Source organism: Ursus americanus, chromosome 2, assembly GCF_024610735.1.
Source record: "Ursus americanus isolate L20-20 chromosome 2, mUrsAme1.1.p, whole genome shotgun sequence".
Lineage (NCBI taxonomy): Eukaryota > Metazoa > Chordata > Mammalia > Carnivora > Ursidae > Ursus > Ursus americanus.
Genome location: NC_142128.1, coordinates 104,241,828 through 104,261,382, shown reverse-complemented (window position 1 = coordinate 104,261,382; position 19,555 = coordinate 104,241,828). Strand labels below are relative to the sequence as shown.

Sequence of the window (19,555 nt, the reverse complement as noted above, 5' to 3'; positions counted from 1 at the left end):
TTACTGTCTGACACGGGGTCATCTGAGAATCACTTGGAGATCGTTACCGATTTCTTTCATAAGTAATTATTTTCTGCAAGGATACCGATGTCACCCAGAAGTTTCAGATAAAGTGCTATTTCATCTTTGTGAATTTTTGTGTTAAAAAAAAATCATTCCTATCTCATATACACAGGTTAAAAACACATTCCTTTGTGTCCCGTCTCCCCCCGCCTCCCAGGGGCTCATTTCATGCTGGACACCTTGTTTTCTGAATGTGGGATCTGGGGCGAGGAAGGAGGGGCGCAGAGGGGGAAGTATAATTTTAATTGTTATCTACCAATTGGAAGAAATTACCACTTTAATCCCTTTCACCACCCAAGTGTACATGGGCCCAAATTTGTCAGCATTAGAATTTCTTGAAACAATGCAATTAAACTGCAACATATTTCCTAACATTCTTAATTAAGACAGTAACTGAAAAATGTAGATTAACAGAAGTTACTGTTTTTATCAACACATTTTCTTTCCGCCACCATCACGTCCCCTCCCCCATCCCTCTTTGCTTTAAATGTCTGATGTCAGTTTCGTCCACACGCACATTATGCACATGGCACCGAAGAAACAAAGTAAAAAATCCTCTTTTAATTCCGAGCTGCATGCCCAGCGCCACAGGCACTGTCTGTTACATGTCGCTTCTTATGAGGTTCATGCTGGGAGTTTCTTTTTAAAGGCAAAGTGTTTCTGAAGGAAAGAGTTCAGGTTGCGCAGATTGTGTTAGAAAAACCCCACTCTCTCCGAGTGGAATTAATACACTGATTATTCTGTGCGGACTCAAACTGGCAGCGTGTGCAAAAAGTTCGAGAGTATCTGGGAATTGAAATATGGACGAGAATTCGAGCGAGCGAGTGGAGACAAAGCGCTGGGAAGTCTTGTTTAGAAGTGAAACTAAGGGTAACTTTGTAAGGGCGCAGAGGGGGTTTAATATGAGCCACCGTGTCCTAAAGCAGCACTCGCTTAGGTGACGTGTAGGGAATCTGAAAGCCCTGTTTCTCAGGGCACGTTTTAGGACGGATCCTAAGAACAGCTGGGTACTGGACGGTAATGGGAGGCGGTAAAGCGATGTCCTGCCCATCGCCTTGAGTCCTTCAGACGCCTGGTACTTCCAGGGACGTGGCGGGAGCGGCTTACTCTCTAAGTTGGAGCGGGCTGTAGCATGGCCTCGGCCCGTTAGTTTTTCCAGTTCAAATCTGAGTCCTCCACGGGCTCGGCCAACGATCCATGCTGGGTTCACGAGTAAGGACTTGGAAGGTAAGAAAAGCAGAGCCAGTCCCGCAGCACCTTTCCCGTCCCAAGGAAACCAAACTGTGTTCACACTGCTGCTTGGGCAAGAAACGGGGACGTGAGCTTGCAGTTAATGAGGCTTTCGCCGTCTCCTTCCTCGCCTGCCTGCCTGCCACGTCGGCTTAATCCTCTCCCTGCGCCAAAGCGCAGAGCGCCCCGGCCCCCCGCCCTCCCGACGGCCGCCCCCGAGGTCGGGACGCGCGGAGCGCGGGAGCGGGAGCCGGGCGCCACCCCCCCCCCCGACCCCCCTGCTGGAGCGGCCGCCTCCCGCCCCGGGCGCGCTCGGAGGCGGCCGAGAGCAGGTGCGGGTGCGCGGCGGGCGCGCTCGGAAGTGGCCAGCGCGCGGTGGGAGGCGGGCTGCGAGCTCCTGGGCGCTCGGACTCGGCCACGGGGTTTCGCTACAACTCTCGGATGAACCTGTCTTTGGCAGCCTCTAGGATGCAGGGCGGGGGTGCACGTATGCCAACTACCACCTCCTGTTGGGCAGTTGCTCTTTCCTAAAGCAGGACATCATCCCTGGGGATGGTTTGGTGCAGGGCCCTCCCGTTGCCCTGAGGGTCAGGGGTTGGGAGCATGTCCGTATTCCGCACCTACACCTCTTCAAATGCCGGTATGCAGTCCGTGGGGAGAGGCACAGGCAGGGGAAGGCGGTCCCCAGCCTCCCACCACCATCCCCCAACACAGGCCCCTCTGCCGTCCTCTAGCCCCTCACCTCCCCCCCCCCCCCCGCAGTTGGCTGTCGGGGAGGTGGTTCCCACTGCTGCCCATCACCGCCATCGAGGATCTGGCCTATAGAGATTAAATGCTGTGTGGACGGTTTAGCATGCCTGGGGTTTCTTCTTAGAACCTGGGCACTGTTACCCACAGGGGATTCCTAGTCTAGCCAGCAGGAGCTCACCAGGGGGCCGTGACCCCACAGTGCCTGTGGGGTCAGGGCCTGAGCCCCCAGGAAGGCCCCTCCTTCCCTTTCTTTTCTTTCCTCTCATTCAGGAAATCTTAATTTAGGAAGGCTGCTAGTTTTGCTGGTGAGGAACACCGACCCACTGCCCTAGAGAGAGCCCTGGACCCTCTCCGTGACCATCCTGTGGGGATGCTCCCAGCGCTCTGAACAGAACCCTGTCTCCCTGCTGTCTCAAGGGCCGCAAACCTTGGACGCAGAGCTGACTTCTGCCTGGAACCCCTAAGAGTTGATCGAGGACAGGGAGGCGGTGGCAGCTCCTTACTCCAGAGCAGCCTTCATATTCGTTCTCCCCGCCCCCTTCCTCGGGCCCACATAGGTTTCCTGAGCACCTTGGGGCGTTTTCTTTACTGGTGCTCTTTTTTAAAAAAAGAGGAAGGAGTGTTGGAAGCCTAGACTGGTTCTCTTGACACTTTTAAAATTCAACATTTCATAGCCCAAACAGTAAACTGTTGATGGAATTGGTTCCTTCTCCCCCGCGATGGCTTGCAACCGGGCAGGATCGGACTCTTCCTTCTGCTGCCCGAGCCCCCGGAAAGCAGACGAGCTCCAGCAGGCCCCCGCTCCGCTCCACCCTGGAAGACTTCTGCCACCACGTTAGCCCAACACTCATCACTGTGTGGAGGACCCCCTTTTACTAAATGATTTATTACTCTTAGCAGAAGTCCTTTGGCCGCAGATTTTATTTCTGAGTCACTCTGTTCAGCTCAATTGGTCTCCTTCAGTTACCGTGGCAACCAGCAGATGGGGTTCTTTGACAAGGGTCAGCGGGGAGGCTGCCTGGGTATAGACTAGAGAAGGAAGAGGAGCTACATAAAAAGCTTTCAGCGTTGACAGTTCCGCAGTGGATGGCCAGGAGTACTTATCAAATTACTTGCATTAAAACCTAATTAAGATGTGTGCCAATCAGCGTACCGTAGTGATAGGATCTGGTTACTTGGCGTGGGCTGGCTCACACCTCTGTGACCAATTCGCCTATCGCAAGAAAGGTCAAACGTGAAGGAGACAGAAAGCTCAGACAGCGCGGACCCGCTAAGTCCAGGACCGCTCCCAGAGGGTCTGAGCATCCGGGAGCACCAGGGGACCTCGCTGGACATGAATCCTCGTGCAAACACCACACTGCTGAGAAAACTCCAGAGGGTTGCGGCGCGCTGGGGGGGCTCAGTCAGTTAAGTGGCTGACTCTTGGTTTCGGCTCAGGTCACGATGTCGCGGTCGTGGGATCGAGCCCCGCGTCGGGCTCCACGCTCAGCACAGAGTCTGCTTGAGATTCTCATTCCGTCCCCCTCTGCTCCTCCCACCCTTCAAATAAGTAAATAAAATCTTTAAGAAAAAAAAAAGAAACTCAAGAGGGTGACTGGACAGGAGCCAAATGCGCTCTGATAGTTCCACGCCTGCTTCTGAGACATTTGATTGCATTACAAAGAGCATTCATCAAAATAAAGCCGATCTTTTAATTGTGCCAGATAAAGCGTACTAACAAGACATGATATCTAAGTGCCAAGGATCTTTTCGGTAAAAGAGGAAAAGACACATTTTGGGATCAGTTGACAAAATTGGAAATCAACAGGTTAGATAAAGGTATTGTATTCCTGTTGCGGTTACTGCAGTTGGTCCTATACTAGGGTCTGTGGGAGTGTCTTTATCCTTAGGACATACACTGAGGTCTAGGTTCACGGGATTTGCTGTCAGATGGCTCCGAAAGCAATAAAAAATATACATATGTGTGTGCGTGAGTGTGCGCGCACGTGTGTGTGGAGGGGGTGAGAGGGAGAGAGAACAGAGTAATAAATGGGTTGGAATGGTGACAGTAGGTGAATTTGGATAAAGGGTATGTGGGATTCTTTGTACTATTCTTGCAACTTTTCATAAGGATGATATTATTTCCAAATAAACAGTTTTCAGGATATCTAAGTTTAGGCGTAGGTAGGGGACAATATGAGAGGCCGTCTGGGTCTTTCTGCTAAGGCTTCTAAATGGCCGTGAGCCAGATGTGGCCTGGGTTCTACTCTGCGAACATTGGGATTTTCAGCTGTTCTCCTTCCTCTGTCCTATTTCATTTTGACCGGTGGAGCTGTGCTCTCCCCAACGGCTTCTGCTTTAACAAGAGCTGGCTAAAGGGGACGGAGGCTTAAGGCAAGGGGTCCCCGAGGTTCCTTAGAGTCTAAGATTGTGGATGCATCAGCTCTGGTCCCTGCTGTTTCAGGTGCAGGTTGCCTTCTTCCTGCCAGGCCCTCCAAGATGATCGCAAGCTCGGCCCATGTCACAGAGCCCTTGCTCTTTAGGCTGACAAGGCAGTGATACAGCAGATGTTCTCCATGTTCTGTGCGGAAGCTCTGTTTTCGGAGAGCTGAGGTGACAGTGTCCAAGGCCGCAGGGACAAGCGGGTGTCTGGAGCTCTGGGCCTCCTGTGTGCGCCCTTCCTGCCCACACCAGTCTGGACTAGTCAGTGTGGCGTCCAGGCTGAGGAGTCCACAAACTCGTTGGTGACAAGATAAGAACAGAAACAGTGTTTAGAAATTTTTTTTTGTTTTTTTTTTTAAGATTTTATTTATTTATTGGAGAGAGTGTGTGAGCACAAGCAGCCAGAGGGGCAGAGGGAGAGGGAGAAGCAGACTCCCCGCTGAGCAGGGAGCCCGACGCGGGGCTCCATCCCAGGACCCCGGGGATCATGACTTGAGCCAAAGCAGACGCTTCACCTGCTGAGCCCCCCGGGGGCCCCCGTGTTTTGGAATTTTCGTAGCCATCGGTGCAGCAGTGTTTTACAGTCCCCAAACTCTAAGTCAGCAATAGAGTGGAAGTGTGAAAAAGAACAAAAAACAAAGGCCACACTGGCTCCCTCCCCCGAGGCAGGTGGAAGAGTGCTGGCCAAGGGGCTCCCCCACCTCCAAGCCTCAGAGAAGGACTCTGTGCCTTTGACTCCCACTAGGTCACCCAGTGGGTCACCTTTCTCATGGCCCTTGCCTAAAATCCTGGTTTTTTGTAGTATGGGATAGGAGTCAGGCCTTTTTCAAAAGGATTCAGAAATGCTTCCAAGAGCACTGGATTTGGAGTCAAGAGACATGGACTTCGGTCTTAGATTTACTACCCACAGGCCGTGTGACCGTGGGCCTTGGGTTCACTGTCAGGGGCTGGACTGAATGACCCCTAAGTGCCTCTCAGCTCTCACATGACCTGATCTTTCTGAAAAGAAGAGCGGGGGGCTTTCCCCCACTCGCTGCCCCGAGGCCGCACCCCCCCAACTTCCACAGGTAGCCAAAGCTGATTGGAAATTTGAGGGAGTAAAAAACTAAAGGGGCCCTACAGAAATATAAATGACCTTTGCTGGGAATGTAAATTCTCCCCAGAATTGCAGGATCTTTAGAGTGAATGATTCGGTTACAATCAGTGCAGAACAGGGTGGATTTGAGCCCAGGAAGTTGGAATGGCAAAGCGACCGTGGAAACTGCCCTCATGTGTGAGCGAGGGTGACGGGCTGCAGTGTGTTCCCGACTTCTCACCACGTGGCTTTTTCTCGCTGACTCTGTGCAAGCACGTCAATGAGACGGAATTACGGAAATTGTGGCAGGCGATTTTCGGGTATTGGAACCAAGCGTAAACTGCACACGCATCTGGCCTGTTGACCCCAGTTCATTACCGAGAGCACTCGGCGGGGGCACTGGGGTGTTCAGACTTGACACTGGGCAACGGGTATTGTTAGGACTAGACTGCAGGGTTTGAAGACGGGGACACAGGGAGGCCGTGTAGAGTCACGGCGCCGTGGGATCATGACTCAGTCATCCCCGAGCCCAGCAGCCGGCAAACTTTCTCTCTAAAGGGTCAAGTCATCAACATGTCATGGAATGTTCGTGTCGCAAAACGTTATTTTTCTTGTGATTTTTAAAATTAGTCATTTAAAAATATAAAAACTACCCTTCACTTGCAGACCATACAAAACAGGCAGTGGGTGGGCCCTGGGGTGTGATGTTTGCTGACCCCTGTTCTGGCTTATTCTCTCGTCTCACGCGGGAGGAGGCTCAGCGTGGTCACGAGCTTTGCTTGACTTCTCACGACTGACCTCCAGGCTTGGGAGCACCCGGCAGTTTCCATTTGGACAGCTGGCTGCTGGAGGGTCAAAGTTGGAGCCACAGGGAAAAAAATTATTCTCCCTGGGAACTCATTTAGTATGTGGGAATAATACTGTGAATTATTGAGTGTCAGTCATTCCTGCTCTCAAGAAGGTACCAGAACACCCAGGGGACCTATGAAGGTATATACTCCTGGGCCTCACCCCAGGGCTGCTGATTCGGGAGGTCTGGAGGTATTCTCTTCTCACTTCTAGAAATGGAGGATGTGAGGTTGCCTGAGATCAAGCCTCCTGCCTGAGGAGAATAGGGAGGTCGTGGCGGGATTCTGAAGTCCTGTCTCCGTATCCAAGTGCAGCAGGCACTCATCTGTTCTAGGATTCTTCTAAGTTAGTGGTGAATTTCGATAGCATATTTCAAGTTATTTAATGTGTACGTTATGCTCTTTCAAAGTTGTCACCTATGAAAGCATACTGAGACCATAGATGAAATTTCACGTCTTCTCTTTGGTATAAATAGTGTCCATTGGTAAGGAGTTTCTTCATTCTGACGCATTTATCCAGCACAGCCTCAAAGGCAGGCACCTCGCTGAGTGCTGGGGATGGGGAGCTGAACGAGACCCCATTGGGGAAGCTGAGTGAGTTCGGTGGGAGTGGCAGACACACCGTGAGGATAGTAAGTGGATGGGAGCACGGTGGGACGGCCGGGATGGTGGGAAGCAGAAAGATGGGGAGAGTTGAGGGGCCAGGAGTAGGAGCCATGTGGACCGGAAGGGCGAGGGAGGAGGTGGCATGGAAGACTCTGGGCCAGGAGACTGGAGGTGGTCGCACCCACGACAGAGAGACACAGAGCAAGGAGCATGTCGTCCGTGGCCTGGCCGCCCTGGCTCTCCCCGGCTAGCTGTCTAGCTTGGACACGTGACTCACGTCTGTGCCGGCTTTTCTCAAGCCTGAAATGACACGGATGGTAGTAATACCCTACCTCTTGGTATTGTTAGGGGGTGAAATGAGTTAGCGAACGTAAAACGCTTGCTACTCGCTGGGAATAGTAGAGAAGTGAGTGCGTATTTTATCGTCAGATATTTGCACCTTTTAAATCCGTATGTTGGTTGAAAACTGTTCTTCATTTCCATGAGGAGGCCTCCTGTCCCAGTGAAATCGTGGGTCGGAGCTTCTGAGAACACTTATCTAAGAAGGGGAGGGCAAATCTTTACTGTGGCCAGAGGGACCAGAGGAAGGGGCTCCGGTCTGAAGACATTTTAGGATCAAGGACATTTGACCACCACCAAAACCCAAACCAAAATAACACAAAAACAGGAAGAAAGAAAGGAAAAACCAACCAACCAACCACAGTAATCGGTAGGAAGCTGCTGGGTGAGATTATTGAGGGAGACAAAAACCTCTTATCTAAAAAACATGTATTTGTGGGGACGCTGGCCCCCTCCGGAGGAAGAAGGGGCGGGCCTGGGGGAGGCTAATTGGGCGGTGGCCCCTGGATGCTGGTACGAGCCTCACAAGTGTTCATTTGATTATTATACCTCATAACTTATTTATACACTGCATATATTTTGTATGTATCACATACAACATAAAAAAATTTAAATATATGTATTCACTTGCTTTCACAGTATTCATAGCAAATGAGTGTCTGCAGCACAGGACCAGAACTGGCAGCTTGCACTGCTTCTGTTTTGCATAAGCCATTTTACCCAGCCCACTCAGCTCTATGAAGTTGCTCCATGTGATCCTGAAGTCTTGCATATTTAAAAAAAAAATGTTGGTTCTGGTCATGCCGGCGGGGTGTGGTGGGGAGGCTCGCTGTTGGATCAATAGAGCTGTGTCCAGGCCTGGCACACAGAGCAGCCCCCTCACATCTGATCTGTGGGCTTTGGAAACCCAGGCCCGCCTGTTCCCATGGTAACCGCTACCCCACCAGCCCATAACCCCTGGGGAGCCTTTGCACCGGCCAGCCCGTGCTGCCCACTCTGCCCCAGCCTAGCTGCAGCCGCTCTTCTCCCCCATGGGCCCCCACTTCTGCCCAGTGGTGGCGGTTACACACCGGCGGGTCCTTAAGGAAATGGGCCCTACACCTGCAATCCGCCCAGCCCGGGGTAGAGAGTGGCCCGGAGGGTCACTTGCTCACAGACTGGTTGAGCCCTCGGTGACCTCAAGGGCAGGGGCACACTAGCTGCCTCCTGGGGAGGGCTGGCCTCCTGCCTCGGGCCGGCCTGGCCTGGCCGCGGTTCCGCTGCGTGCCGTGACCACACAGGGCAGATGCCAAGTACGTCCCGGGGGTATCTGGGAGGGACGGAATAGCTGCCCGGTCCAGAGATGAGCTGCGCACAGGCCTTGGGTAAGAAGGTCCAAGTTGAGGATTGAGCTCTGAAATTGGAGAATGCCCCCTCTCTCTCCTGCCTGGATGTGGTTTGCAGGCTGGGCGGGGGGCGGGGGGGCTCCTTCTCGCAGGAGGGGCTGCTGCGCAGGCAGACTCCCAAGCAGGCCTGGGGAGGGCAGCCCCACTCTCCCCTCTAATTCCTCTGTGCCAGGGGGAAGAAATGGCTCAAAACAAGGGACCCAAACAGAACAGGAAGTCGCAAGCTGTCAGAATGACACTCAAGCTGGGAGCGGAGCCTTGAACATAGGAGGGGTCCCGCTCCAGGCGGAGGGACCCCCAGTGCTGAGAACCTCGGAGGGAGAGCAGAGAGCAGGAGTCCTTGCAGGCCCGGGATGGGGTGAGATCGTCCAGAGAGCCAGTGAGGGCGCCCGTGTCTGCATGAGAAGGCTCTCCCTCAGCTCGGCCCTTCTGCCCCTTCCCCGGCCAATGCGCTCACCCTTCATAGCAGCCCCCTGGCCATCACCCTGTCACCTTGCTGCTTTTCTCGACAAACATCTCTGCCCTCGAACCGGGGCAGCCCAGGAGGGCTTCGGAGCAGAGGCTTTCCCTTGCTCCCCCGCCCGCATGCCCCCTTGACTCGGGGAGGAGGGCCTCCGTCTCCGTTGCGGGTGCCTTCCTGCCTCGGGTGGCCTGGCAGCTGTTGCCTCGAGGAACTGCCCTCTCTCCTGCCCACGGGCTCAAGCGCCTTCCACCGCCTGCACCCCTCCTGCTCCCTGGCCCTCAGCCAAGCCCCTGTCCCCCCCTCCAGAACGGTCTCCCTCTTCCTCCTGGAAAGTGTCTTTTCCCTTAAGCTCCAGGTTCTTCTCTCCTGGCTTCCCTCCTTCCTCACGGTCGGCTGTCCCCATGGCTTGCTGGCTCCCTGTCCTCCGCTCGCCTGTCCATGTGGCCTGGGCCTCTTCACTCTCACTGCAGGCAGCTGGTGGCTTACAGGGGGCTGGGATACATACACATATATTTACATATATACAGAGAGAGAGAGAGAGAGGGAGAGAGAGAGAAATATTTATTTATTTGAGAGAGTGTGAGAGGGAGCAGGGGGAGGAGCAGAGGGAGAGACAAGCAGACTCCCCGCTGAGCACGGAGCGACTGGGGGCTTGATCACAGGACCCTGACAATCATGACAGGAACGGAAACCAAGAGTCGGATGCTCAACGGACTGAGCCACCCAGGCGCCCCAAGGGTGCCTGTACTTTTAACGAACTTGAAAACCTCCGCCAGGCTTTCCTGGGTGAGTGCTGCCCCGCGTTCACGGCCGCACACTGCAGCAGGTATCCAGCCAGACCTGCCCCGGGCCCTCTGCTCGGTGGGTGCATGGCTCACGGGTACCTCCCTGACCCCAGAACTTCTATCCCAGGCCTGTCCCTCCTCCCATCGTCTCTTTCTCGGTGCAGGCAGGGACCACCACCGGCCGGAGGACAAGGTCCACATCTGTTGGTTTGGCTGCAGGGCAAATGAGGTGCTTACCAAGGAAGGGTTAACCGGTTGGGTTGTTGAATTAACTCGATGAATGAACCATCCCTTAACAAGAGTTAAGAACACCTCCGAGCTCCAGTGCTTCTTGTATGGCTTTGTGTGAGTTCACTGAACCTCTCAGCTTCAGTTTCTCATCTGTAAAATGGGATGCCAGCACCTACCTTTTAATTGGATAGTCTGTGTGGGGGACGAAGCTCGGGGCTCAGTCAACGTTAGCCGCCGTCCGCGGTGGGAGCTGCGCCGGGGTTGGCCGAGCTTGCGCGCTTAGACATACATGAGCTGTAAGCGGCATGGAGCATACAAGACAGCTTCTGTGTCACAGGACGCCCCAAGATATCCTAACCTCCAAGAACAGAGTATAGGCAGGGTTGTGCGGTGGTTGGGGCCGGCTGCTCCAAAAAATAACTTGTTAATTAAAAAAAAAGAAAAAGGTCTTCCCAATATTCATAAAACACCTCAAGAAAGCTGCTATTGAAATTTCCTTATCCGAGTCCCTTTTATCTAAAATCTGGGTTTCTTTCTTTGTTTCTGTTTTTCTGTCTTTTAGCAAATGTGGGTTTGGGTTGGTTATTGTTTTTTACGTTTTTGAGCTTGTGATGGACTTTGTTGCTGCACGTGGAGGGACGTAATAGAGGCTGATCTCAAACAAGGAGGGAGCATGTCTTTTAAAGGGAGAAAAGCACCCCAAGATTGACTGCCAGGGGTTTTCAAGTTGGCTCTGGCTGTGAAGTTGGGGGGTGGGGGCGGAAGGCACGGCCCTCCCGAGGTCCTTCCTCCTCACTTGGGTGGTGCTGGCGGGACCACACCCCGGGACTTGATTCAGCCACTCCGGGTGGGGCCTGGGTGCTCTCAGGTAACCGCCGCAGGGATCTGAAGACTACCGTTTGCAAAACGGCCAACAGAGCCTGGCCTAGGTCTTCGAGGCTCCAAGGGAGGAGGGTCTAGGCAGGAACTGGCCCCATTTCTGGCTGTAAGCCAGTGTGGCCAGCCCGTGGCCGGCATTTTGTACTGAGATAGCAGGGTTTGGCTCGGACCACAGCTCTGGATCAGGTTTCCGGGAGCCCAGAAACACATACTGAAGCCATCAGTCCGGAGGACTGTTATCCCATTTGATCAAAGCACAGGGCAAGGGACCACATGGAGAAGGGCCACTCCTGGCGCCTTGTTGCCTTTAAGCCTTAATGGTGTCATCGATTTATCGCATGTTTCTGTTAGGTTTGTTTCCAGCAAGCACGAAGCCAGTGGGCTCCTACCTGGCTAGCTTCGCCTGTGGCTGCCTCCACACCCGGGACTCGATTGGAGGGGGAAAGCCACCCACGGGCTGAGACAGCTCAACTGCTAATGATGATGCTTCTCGCCTGATTCAGGTGTCCGAGCAGCAGGTTGTCTGCTTCTCAAGGAAAAGGCTCTTCTCCTCAACGCCGCATCTTCTAGGGGACCCACTCCAATGCCGGGCAGCAGAGTAGCTGCTCAAATGAGTGGTGCCTGCCTGCGTCTGTCGGTGGGTCAGCCCGCGCAGAGTGCCCTGCCCCGCACCGCCCGCGCCCCCTGGCTGGGCTGTTCTGCCGCCCTGGGATGCGCTTGCCCCTCCGCTGCTGTCTGTCCAGGAGACCGTGCAGGAGTCTGACATCCGTGGGGTGGTTTTGAGACTGCTCTCAGGGGAAATTGTCCTCATGTGACAGTGTGATGGGTGGCTCTGGGGACAGAGGGGCTTCCCAGAGCTGCAGTGCCCTGGCTTCACCAGGATCGGAGGCAGGGTCACGGGGGCAAGGGGGCATTACTGTCCTGTATACAGTGTCGAAGCAGGAAAGCGCTCACACTTGGATGGGAGATGGTTTGTTCGATTCTGCCCCAGCCTGATCCGGGCCACTGGGAGGCCAGCCAGGGCCAGAGCACCTGACCCTGGCCCTGAACAGCTACACACACAGGAGGGAAGAACCAAGCCCTGCCCTGGCTCCTTCCTTGCTCTTCCCCCCGTGTGTGAGGAGGAGGAGACCCGGGTGGGGACCCGAGCGGTATCACGTGTGCCTTCGGGAAAGCTTGAGCAGTGATTGCCCACGGAATCCTCCCGAGGTTGAGAAGGCCCGCGGTCGGTGCAGTCTCGGAATGGACAGGGTTGCTGGTGGCACAAGAGCCTGGGAGAGCATGAGCAACACTGGAGTGGCGTTAGGTTTCCCAGCACGCAGCTCTACCCGTCTGCTGGTGCTGCCTACTGTTAGGTTAGGAAAGGAGTCCACCCACCCCAAGGCCCGAGTCTCTGCCCTTGTCGATGCTTCTTTGTGCTGGGAGCGCACGAGAAGCTCGGCAAGCCGCAGGAAGACTTAACCCGAGGGCAGCCTGACGTCTGCACATCACATCGTGGCCTCTGACTCGGTGAGTGTTGGACGTGCAGCCTGGAGTTTGAAATGCCTCTTGAGTTTTTAAAATCCTTTCCTTGTAAAATACAAGTTAATTTCACCATTGGTGCTTTTGGTGCATGAGGAAGGGTGCGGGACACAGCCAACTTCTTTCCAGAACAGTACTGGGTAGTTGTGCAACTCTAAATTTAATCCAAAGCCTACATTTCCAGGGGTGCGTGTGCTGTAGGAAGCCGTCTGTGGACAAATGAGGATAATAGTTTGAGTGAATTAGCAAGTCTGGAGAGGAGGGCCCATCAGCAGAATGACAAATTTAGGATCTTTAAAGACATCTGGTCAGCGATGCCGGAGCTCATGATTGACTGAGTGATTAATAATGGAAAGCCCTTAGTTCAGTGTTTCTGCTGTCCCTCGCGCACTTCCCCAGCCAGGGCGGGCTGTCTGCTGCAGCCTGCCAGAGACGTTTCCGGCTGAACAATGGAGGCATTTAGGCCCCTCGTCCTCGACCTCTGTGAGTTTAAGGTTTCCGTTTTTCTTCTTATCCACCTTATGTGTGTGTTTCCTCATTGACAGCTCCCGGAGATGGCTCCTGAGTCCCTTTCACATTTGATACGATTCCATTCAGCTTAATCACTGCTTGTTCCAAGGGTCCGCTGCTGGCCAAAGCCTCGCCCCTCAGGGTCACCTGGATTTACAGCCCCTGGTTCACTAACCAGGGCTTCCCTCGGACACAGACAGCAGTGGAACACATCGAAGGGCTGAAGTTGGCCACTGTCCCCCTTGCTCTCTGCAGCTTGCTGTCCCCGCGTCTCAGGACCCATCCCTAACTCTGTGCTGGATTTGTCCGTAGGCTCAAGCAGCTGGACAAGCACAGCCAGGCCACAGCCCAGCAGCTGGTGCAGCTCCTCAGCAAGCAGAGCCAGCTCCTGCTGGAGAGACAGAGCCTGTCGGAGGAGGTGGGACGTCTGAGATCCCAGGTACCGTGCAAAGCCAGCCCAGGGGTGGGGGTGGGGGTGTCCCCCGGGCCGGTTCTCCCACCAGAGAACACGGCAGGCTCTGCGAGTGGGGCTTTCTCGCATTCCCTGTCTCGGAGCTGCGTGCGACCGGGGAGATGCCCAGTGGTCACAGCCGGCAGCTCGTAAGCTGGCAGGGGCCCTGCAGACTATGTCCGGGAGCAGTGGGGGACATGGGCATGTGGGCCACGGGCCTGCCCTCTTTGGGGAGCTGGAGGTTGTGCACGAGAACAACCGTTGACTCGTCAGGGCCACACTGAGGGGTGCGACCCGTGGAAGGACGCAGAGGGCTGTCTTGGTGAGCAGGCTTTTTGCAGGAAGTGGGCTCCGAACCGCCCCTGGGGCTGTGTGCAGTTTGAGTCGGTTGAGGAAAGAGGTGTTGCCGACTGGGGGAGCCGCGGTGAGTGGCTGGCAGGAGTCTTGTCCAAAGTCAGCTGCCGGATAGTTGAGCCCAGCAGATGTCCCGACAGCGCGCTAACTGTCGTCACCCTTGAACGAGCCTGCAAGATCGATTCTCGTCGCCACTTTGCAGACAGGGAAACCCGGGCTCCCACAGCCGCACAGCTGGCAGGTAGGGACACCACAGACGGCCCCTGATTCTGATGCCCCAGCCCCGGCCTTTCCTGTTGAGTGTGGATCTGGGGCCACCAGGGCTCGTGGAGGGAGGAGAACATCCAGGTGAGTCTGCAGCATGGCGTGAGACTTTCTTCCCCTAAATGGCTTCTCTTCCCGTCAGAGAAGCTGTACTTTCTGCCCCATCAGGCGATTTGTTAGGGTAATGAGTGGTCCACGGGCTGGCCACGGTCTCCGCCTTGTCTTCGGATCTCGTACTGGGATGGCCCCCAGGTGCCCACACAGCAAGCGCTTGGCATGATTAATGGGAAGAATGCCTCTGGAAAGGAGAAGAGTGGGAAACTGTCTCTCATTCTTCTTTCCACATGTGCCGAATGGGTATCGGGGCGCTGCTGTCCTCTGAGGGAATTTTCCCACTCAGTGCACTGAAGCCCTCGCACAGTCCCACTCAGTTTTCCAGGTAGAGTAAGAGAATACCCCAGGGCCAGGTGCTGGGGACCCGCCTGCACACCATGCCCCTGGTGCCACTGACCCTCTCACACCACGCACCGTGGTCATCCGGGAAGCTTGCAGAAACAGGTAACCGTGAGAACACGGATTCTGTTCACACACGCCAGGAATCGGCATTTTAACAAGATGGTTGAGTAATTTTGAGGGAGACGGAGCTTTGAGCACTTCTGAAGTGTTCGCAGGCTCTGAAGAGCTCAGGCCCAACATGGGCCACAACCTAACTGTCTGGGCCGGTCCTGTAGGAGGCCGTGGGTGGAGCCAGCCAAGGGCTGGGGCCACCAGCTCTCCAGGCGGGTGACTAGGCTCCTGTCGCACATGGTGGAGGGACAGGGGCTCCTAGCATGAGCGAATTTTTGGCTCTAGGAGCCAAGAACCATTTAAGAATAAGACTAGTAGGGGCACCTGGGTGGCACAGTCGTTAGGCGTCTGCCTTCGGCTCAGGGCATGATCCCAGCGTTGTGGGATCGAGCCCCACGTCAGGCTCCTCCACTATGAGCCTGCTTCTTCCTCTCCCACTCCCCCTGCTTGTGTTCCCTCTCTCGCTGGCTGTCTCTCTCTGTCAAATAAATAAAATCTAAAAAAAAAAAAAAAAAAAAGAATAAGACTTGTAGGGAGTCTTCTGTAGAGCTCTGAGCACACGGTAGTTTCCTGTCGATTCTGGACCGGATCGTTATCCTGTAGGGTTTCCCTGCTAACCCCCCATCTGTGTACCTCACAGCCACTCAGATGTTAACATGGACCATCAGTGCTTAGAAACCTCTTCCAGGGCTTTAAAAACCTGGTAATTGCCAAATGGATTGCAAAATTTTCATAAAATGCATTAAAAAAAACCAAAACCCAAAACCTCAAAAAATCCTCAGAAAAGCGAGCAGGTCTTTCTTCTCTTGCCTGAAGCCACAGAGATGGTTTGACCATCCTGAGTTATCTGACACCAGCCCATCTGGCTTACCTCTAAAGGAATCTTTCAGATTCAAATAGTACATTTGGAGTTATTTTAATATGAACACGACAAAAGACATTTCATAGAGGGACTGTTGGCTTTCAGTAGCAAATACTGTTCAAAGAAGAGGCAGGGATCCAGTTTTGTGAGCTCTCTGTGGCATATCTAAACCGAAGGCCTGCTCTTTCTACCCAAGTGTGGTGTTAGACCTATTTTGGCCATGGAATAAACTGGAATTGTGAGTTTAGCTTCCAGCCCTTGAAGTGAACAAGGCCACCGTGTGCCCCCAGCAGGGATATGGGAGGACGCTGCCTGCTGTGAGCTCCCGAGTGACTGACCCTGCTCCGTTTTCCTGGAGAGACACTGGTTCATCTCTCGCTTAGGGATGAAACGTTCGGCTAAAGGCTTCCATTTTCTCAGCCTGGACGGATTAAGCATCGGGACTTAATTGCGTGTGTCAAACTCTCAAACTTTCTGTCCACCTGATGCCCAACAGGGAGTGGGGAGTTCCTGGCCGGGGCCGCTGCTCCGAGGCCGAGTCCCAGGCCTCGGGTTTGCTCCCAGGTCCCAAGCCCTGGGCCCTGGAGCAGAGGACAGGCCTCGGGTCGGCCTGTGGCCTCTGACAGGAAACAGCGCCTTCCGTTCAGAAGGCTTTCTTATCCTCAATCGTTTCTGCGCTCGTTCTGAAACCCGCACAACACGTCTGGCCAAGCGAGCCGGTCGTAGTCGTAAGCAGGCCGCGGTGCCGGTTTAACCGTGAGAATCCCCGCTTCCCGGCAGTGCCGCTGGCGTGCAGGCCGGGGGGCCGGCCGAGCGGCCCCGGCTCAGGGCTTCTCGTCTGCCTTGTTCTTCGTGCGACTAAAAGCAGTGGCTTTGTTACTCTGCTGCCTCGCGCAGCGGGTGTGGACTTCTAGGAAAAGGCCTTTAAAATGTCCTAATGGGCTGTGCTGGTCGTTGTGGAGAAAGGAGCCCCGAAGACCCCCACGCCGCCTGGCTGCAGACACGGCCTCAAGGCCCTGCCTGGGCACCGGCCCTGTCGCCTCTTCTTGGGGGACAGAGACTCTGGCTGGGTCTCTAACATCTGGCCAGGGAGGGGGCGCCAGCTGAGGAAATCAGTCCCAGGGAGAGTGGCGGCTGAGCCCCGGGAAAGAACGAAGTTGCCCGTTTAGAGGCTGGCTTCGTACCCCGAGAGTTCGTGCAGGTCCTCCTCACTGGGCAACACGTCGGGGTTCAGGTTTGCGTTTTCTGTAGCCGCCTTCCCCACGGGCCCTGGGGCTCCGTGCTCAGTGCTCAGTCTGGGGAGGGGCTCCCTTCCAGTCCCTGCAGACGAAGCGTCTCTACGGTCAGGAAGCGGCTCCTGAGACTGACTTATCAGTGATTCGTCAGTTGGCCCTGTGACTTTTGAGCCTTCTTGGCAGTGAACTTTCTAGTTTGATTCAAACTTGTGCTTGGATCCAGCAGCCACATGTGAGTATATTCAGCATCATGGACATCATCTCATTACATCAAAGGAGCCAGGCAAGAGCGGACGTGAGCGAAGCACCAGGCGTGGGGAGGAGGGGAGGCAGGGCCCATTTGTGACTGAAGCCAGGGGCAGGGGTAGAAATGGCCGCTGGAGGGAGGGTCCCACTGGGGGGAGGGGGTGCCCGGACGGGACCCGGAGGTGTACGCAGGTCTGCGGGGGTCCTTCCCGAGCCCTGGGGGCCTCGCCCACCTCACGTGGGCGCGTCCCCGAAGTTAGCTACCTGCAGGACAGATGGTGCCTGAATAGAACAGCAGATACACTGAATAAAATAAATTAGAAAGCCTCCTCCTGAACCAAGACTTTTTGGAAAGAATTCTAAATAGATGAAAACAAACAATTTGATTTCAACCAAATTGTTGTTTTTTTGTTTTTATCCTGATTTTCACCCGAATTGTCAGTCTCAAAAATAAACACTGATACATTCCCAGAAAATATTTTTCAAATAAAAACTGACTCTGTTAAAGTTTGCCCTGATTCTTTCAAAACTGTGTACAAGACACTGTCAACCAAAGTGACTTGCATATTTTTTTAAATACACTTGAACATATGCAGCTAAAATGTCATTAACTCCCTGCTGCCGGAGTGTTTTTAAAGAGTGACACGAGACCCCTGGTGCTGCGTTTCTAACATGAGGGTCTCGCGACCCTCAGAGAAACTTCCCCAAGCAACTCAAATAGCACAGTTGAACTTTTGTGGGTTTCTTTTTCCTTTTTTTCATGGAAGGCCCTGTGTGTAATTAATATTGAAAAGCACATACGGTTTCATTGAAGCCAAACTTGCTCTTCCGTTTAACAGTTCACTTTGTCCAAGAGCGAATAATTTCAGAACGAGACTCATGGAAGAAAAATAAATCGGATTTTCTGTTGCTTCAGACACACTTGCTCCAGTCATTGCTTCCTGAGTCAGACATTACATTTTGCAATATAAATTCACAATCAAGATTTTAAAGGGAGCTAAATATTTTAATCCAATTAGACAAGTGAACAAAACACTGAATATTGCATGGAGTGTGGAGAAGTGGTTCTTGCCTTTAAAAGACTGTGATTCCGTCACATTACAACCCCAAATGTCAGTGTTGTCTTTATTCTTAACGCTTTCAAACATGAGGCAGCCAGAGGCTCCTCTCTCTGCTGTTGGTGACACTGTCTGTCCTTTGGGAATTCTTAAAAATCTATTTACCATGGAAACATGGTCCCTATAAAACACAGACACCTGCCCATGTGCAGAGGAAGTTCGCGGGACTTGCGGGATTCCAGAAAGCTGGAAGACAACAAGGTCGGATCGCACGAGGTGTGGGACCCCAGTGTAGGCAGAGCTCGCGGGCAGAGCGGGCACGGGAGCTGCCAGAACCCGGGCGCCCCGGCACTCTGACCCCGCCGTGTGCGCCCAGGGCTCCACGCCTCCCCCCGTGCCGTGGGTCCCAAGTCCGGCTCCAGCTGCTGTTTTCTAGAAAGCCAAGGAAGCATCGGCCCCGCCTTTGTTCTGCAAGGAAGGCTTTCCTGCCTCTGCCTTTTCCTTTCTCTGGCTTCTACGGACTCTTCTGGCTTTGGGAGTCCAGAGGCAGGGAGCCGGGCCCAAGGTCCCCGTGGTCTAGGGTACCCAGGGCTTTGACCTCTGCACAGACCTGTGGTCGTCAGAGGTCCGGCAGGGGAGCTCAAGGGGAGAAGGGACCGCAGGGTGTGCCGGTGACATTGCCGTGAACCAGCGCTGGGCCCACTTTGCACCCGCCAAGAGCCGGATTCCCGGGAAGGTCAATGAGCGTGTGGGCCACTTTCCTGGGCACGAGGTGGGGCTCTGCTGACCTGGAGACAGCCTGCTGTGTGCCCTGCAGCTTCTGCCACATTGCGGTCCCCCCCAAAGGCCACGTTCCACGAAGTTCTGAAGAGAACGGGTGAGGTCACCTTCCCCCAAGCAAACTGGAGAGCACCCGGAGTCCACGTGGCCCGTGTGTGCCGGCCAGCCTTCCATCTGACGCCTGCTCCCCGCCATGAGGATCGCGCTTGGTGGTTCACGCGCCCTCACTGAGCCGGTCAGAAGAGCACGAGAGTGCCTGGGCTTCAAGGTCATGCGGCCGGGGCTCAGATCTCAGCCGGGAGGTGGTTCACCTTTCTACCACTCGGGTCCCGGCCAAAACCAAAACCAAAACCAAACAAAAACCCTTAGAAAGAGAACCAGCTTCCCTTTAAGAGGGAGCCCCCGCGGGACCCCAACTCTGGCACTGGTGACTGTAAAGCCGGCCAGGTTGGCAGGTGCGAAGGGGCCTCTGGATAAATCATTCAGTGGCCTTTCTGTACAGGTAGGAGAAAGAAGGCCCAGAGCTGAAGTGAACTGAACTTCTCAAGAAGGTGTTCAGTCCCTGGGCCGTGGGCTGCGTGGACGGGTGGGCGTCCACCGGCCTCTCCCCAGGGTGGGCCTGCCACCGGCTC

The 19,555-nt window shown here is 54.4% G+C and overlaps 1 protein-coding gene across 3 annotated transcripts in view; it reads left to right on the top strand.

The window, feature by feature from the left end:
- SDCCAG8 (SHH signaling and ciliogenesis regulator SDCCAG8) overlaps window positions 1–19,555 on the top strand; it is a 226,102-nt gene that overhangs the window by 203,422 nt on the left and 3,125 nt on the right. For all 3 annotated transcript variants that reach the window (XM_045796100.2, XM_045796075.2, XM_045796092.2), the window contains one exon: window positions 13,419–13,545. In XM_045796100.2, coding sequence (XP_045652056.2) covers window positions 13,419–13,545 — 127 coding nt within the window. The remainder of the gene's footprint in view (window positions 1–13,418; window positions 13,546–19,555) is intronic.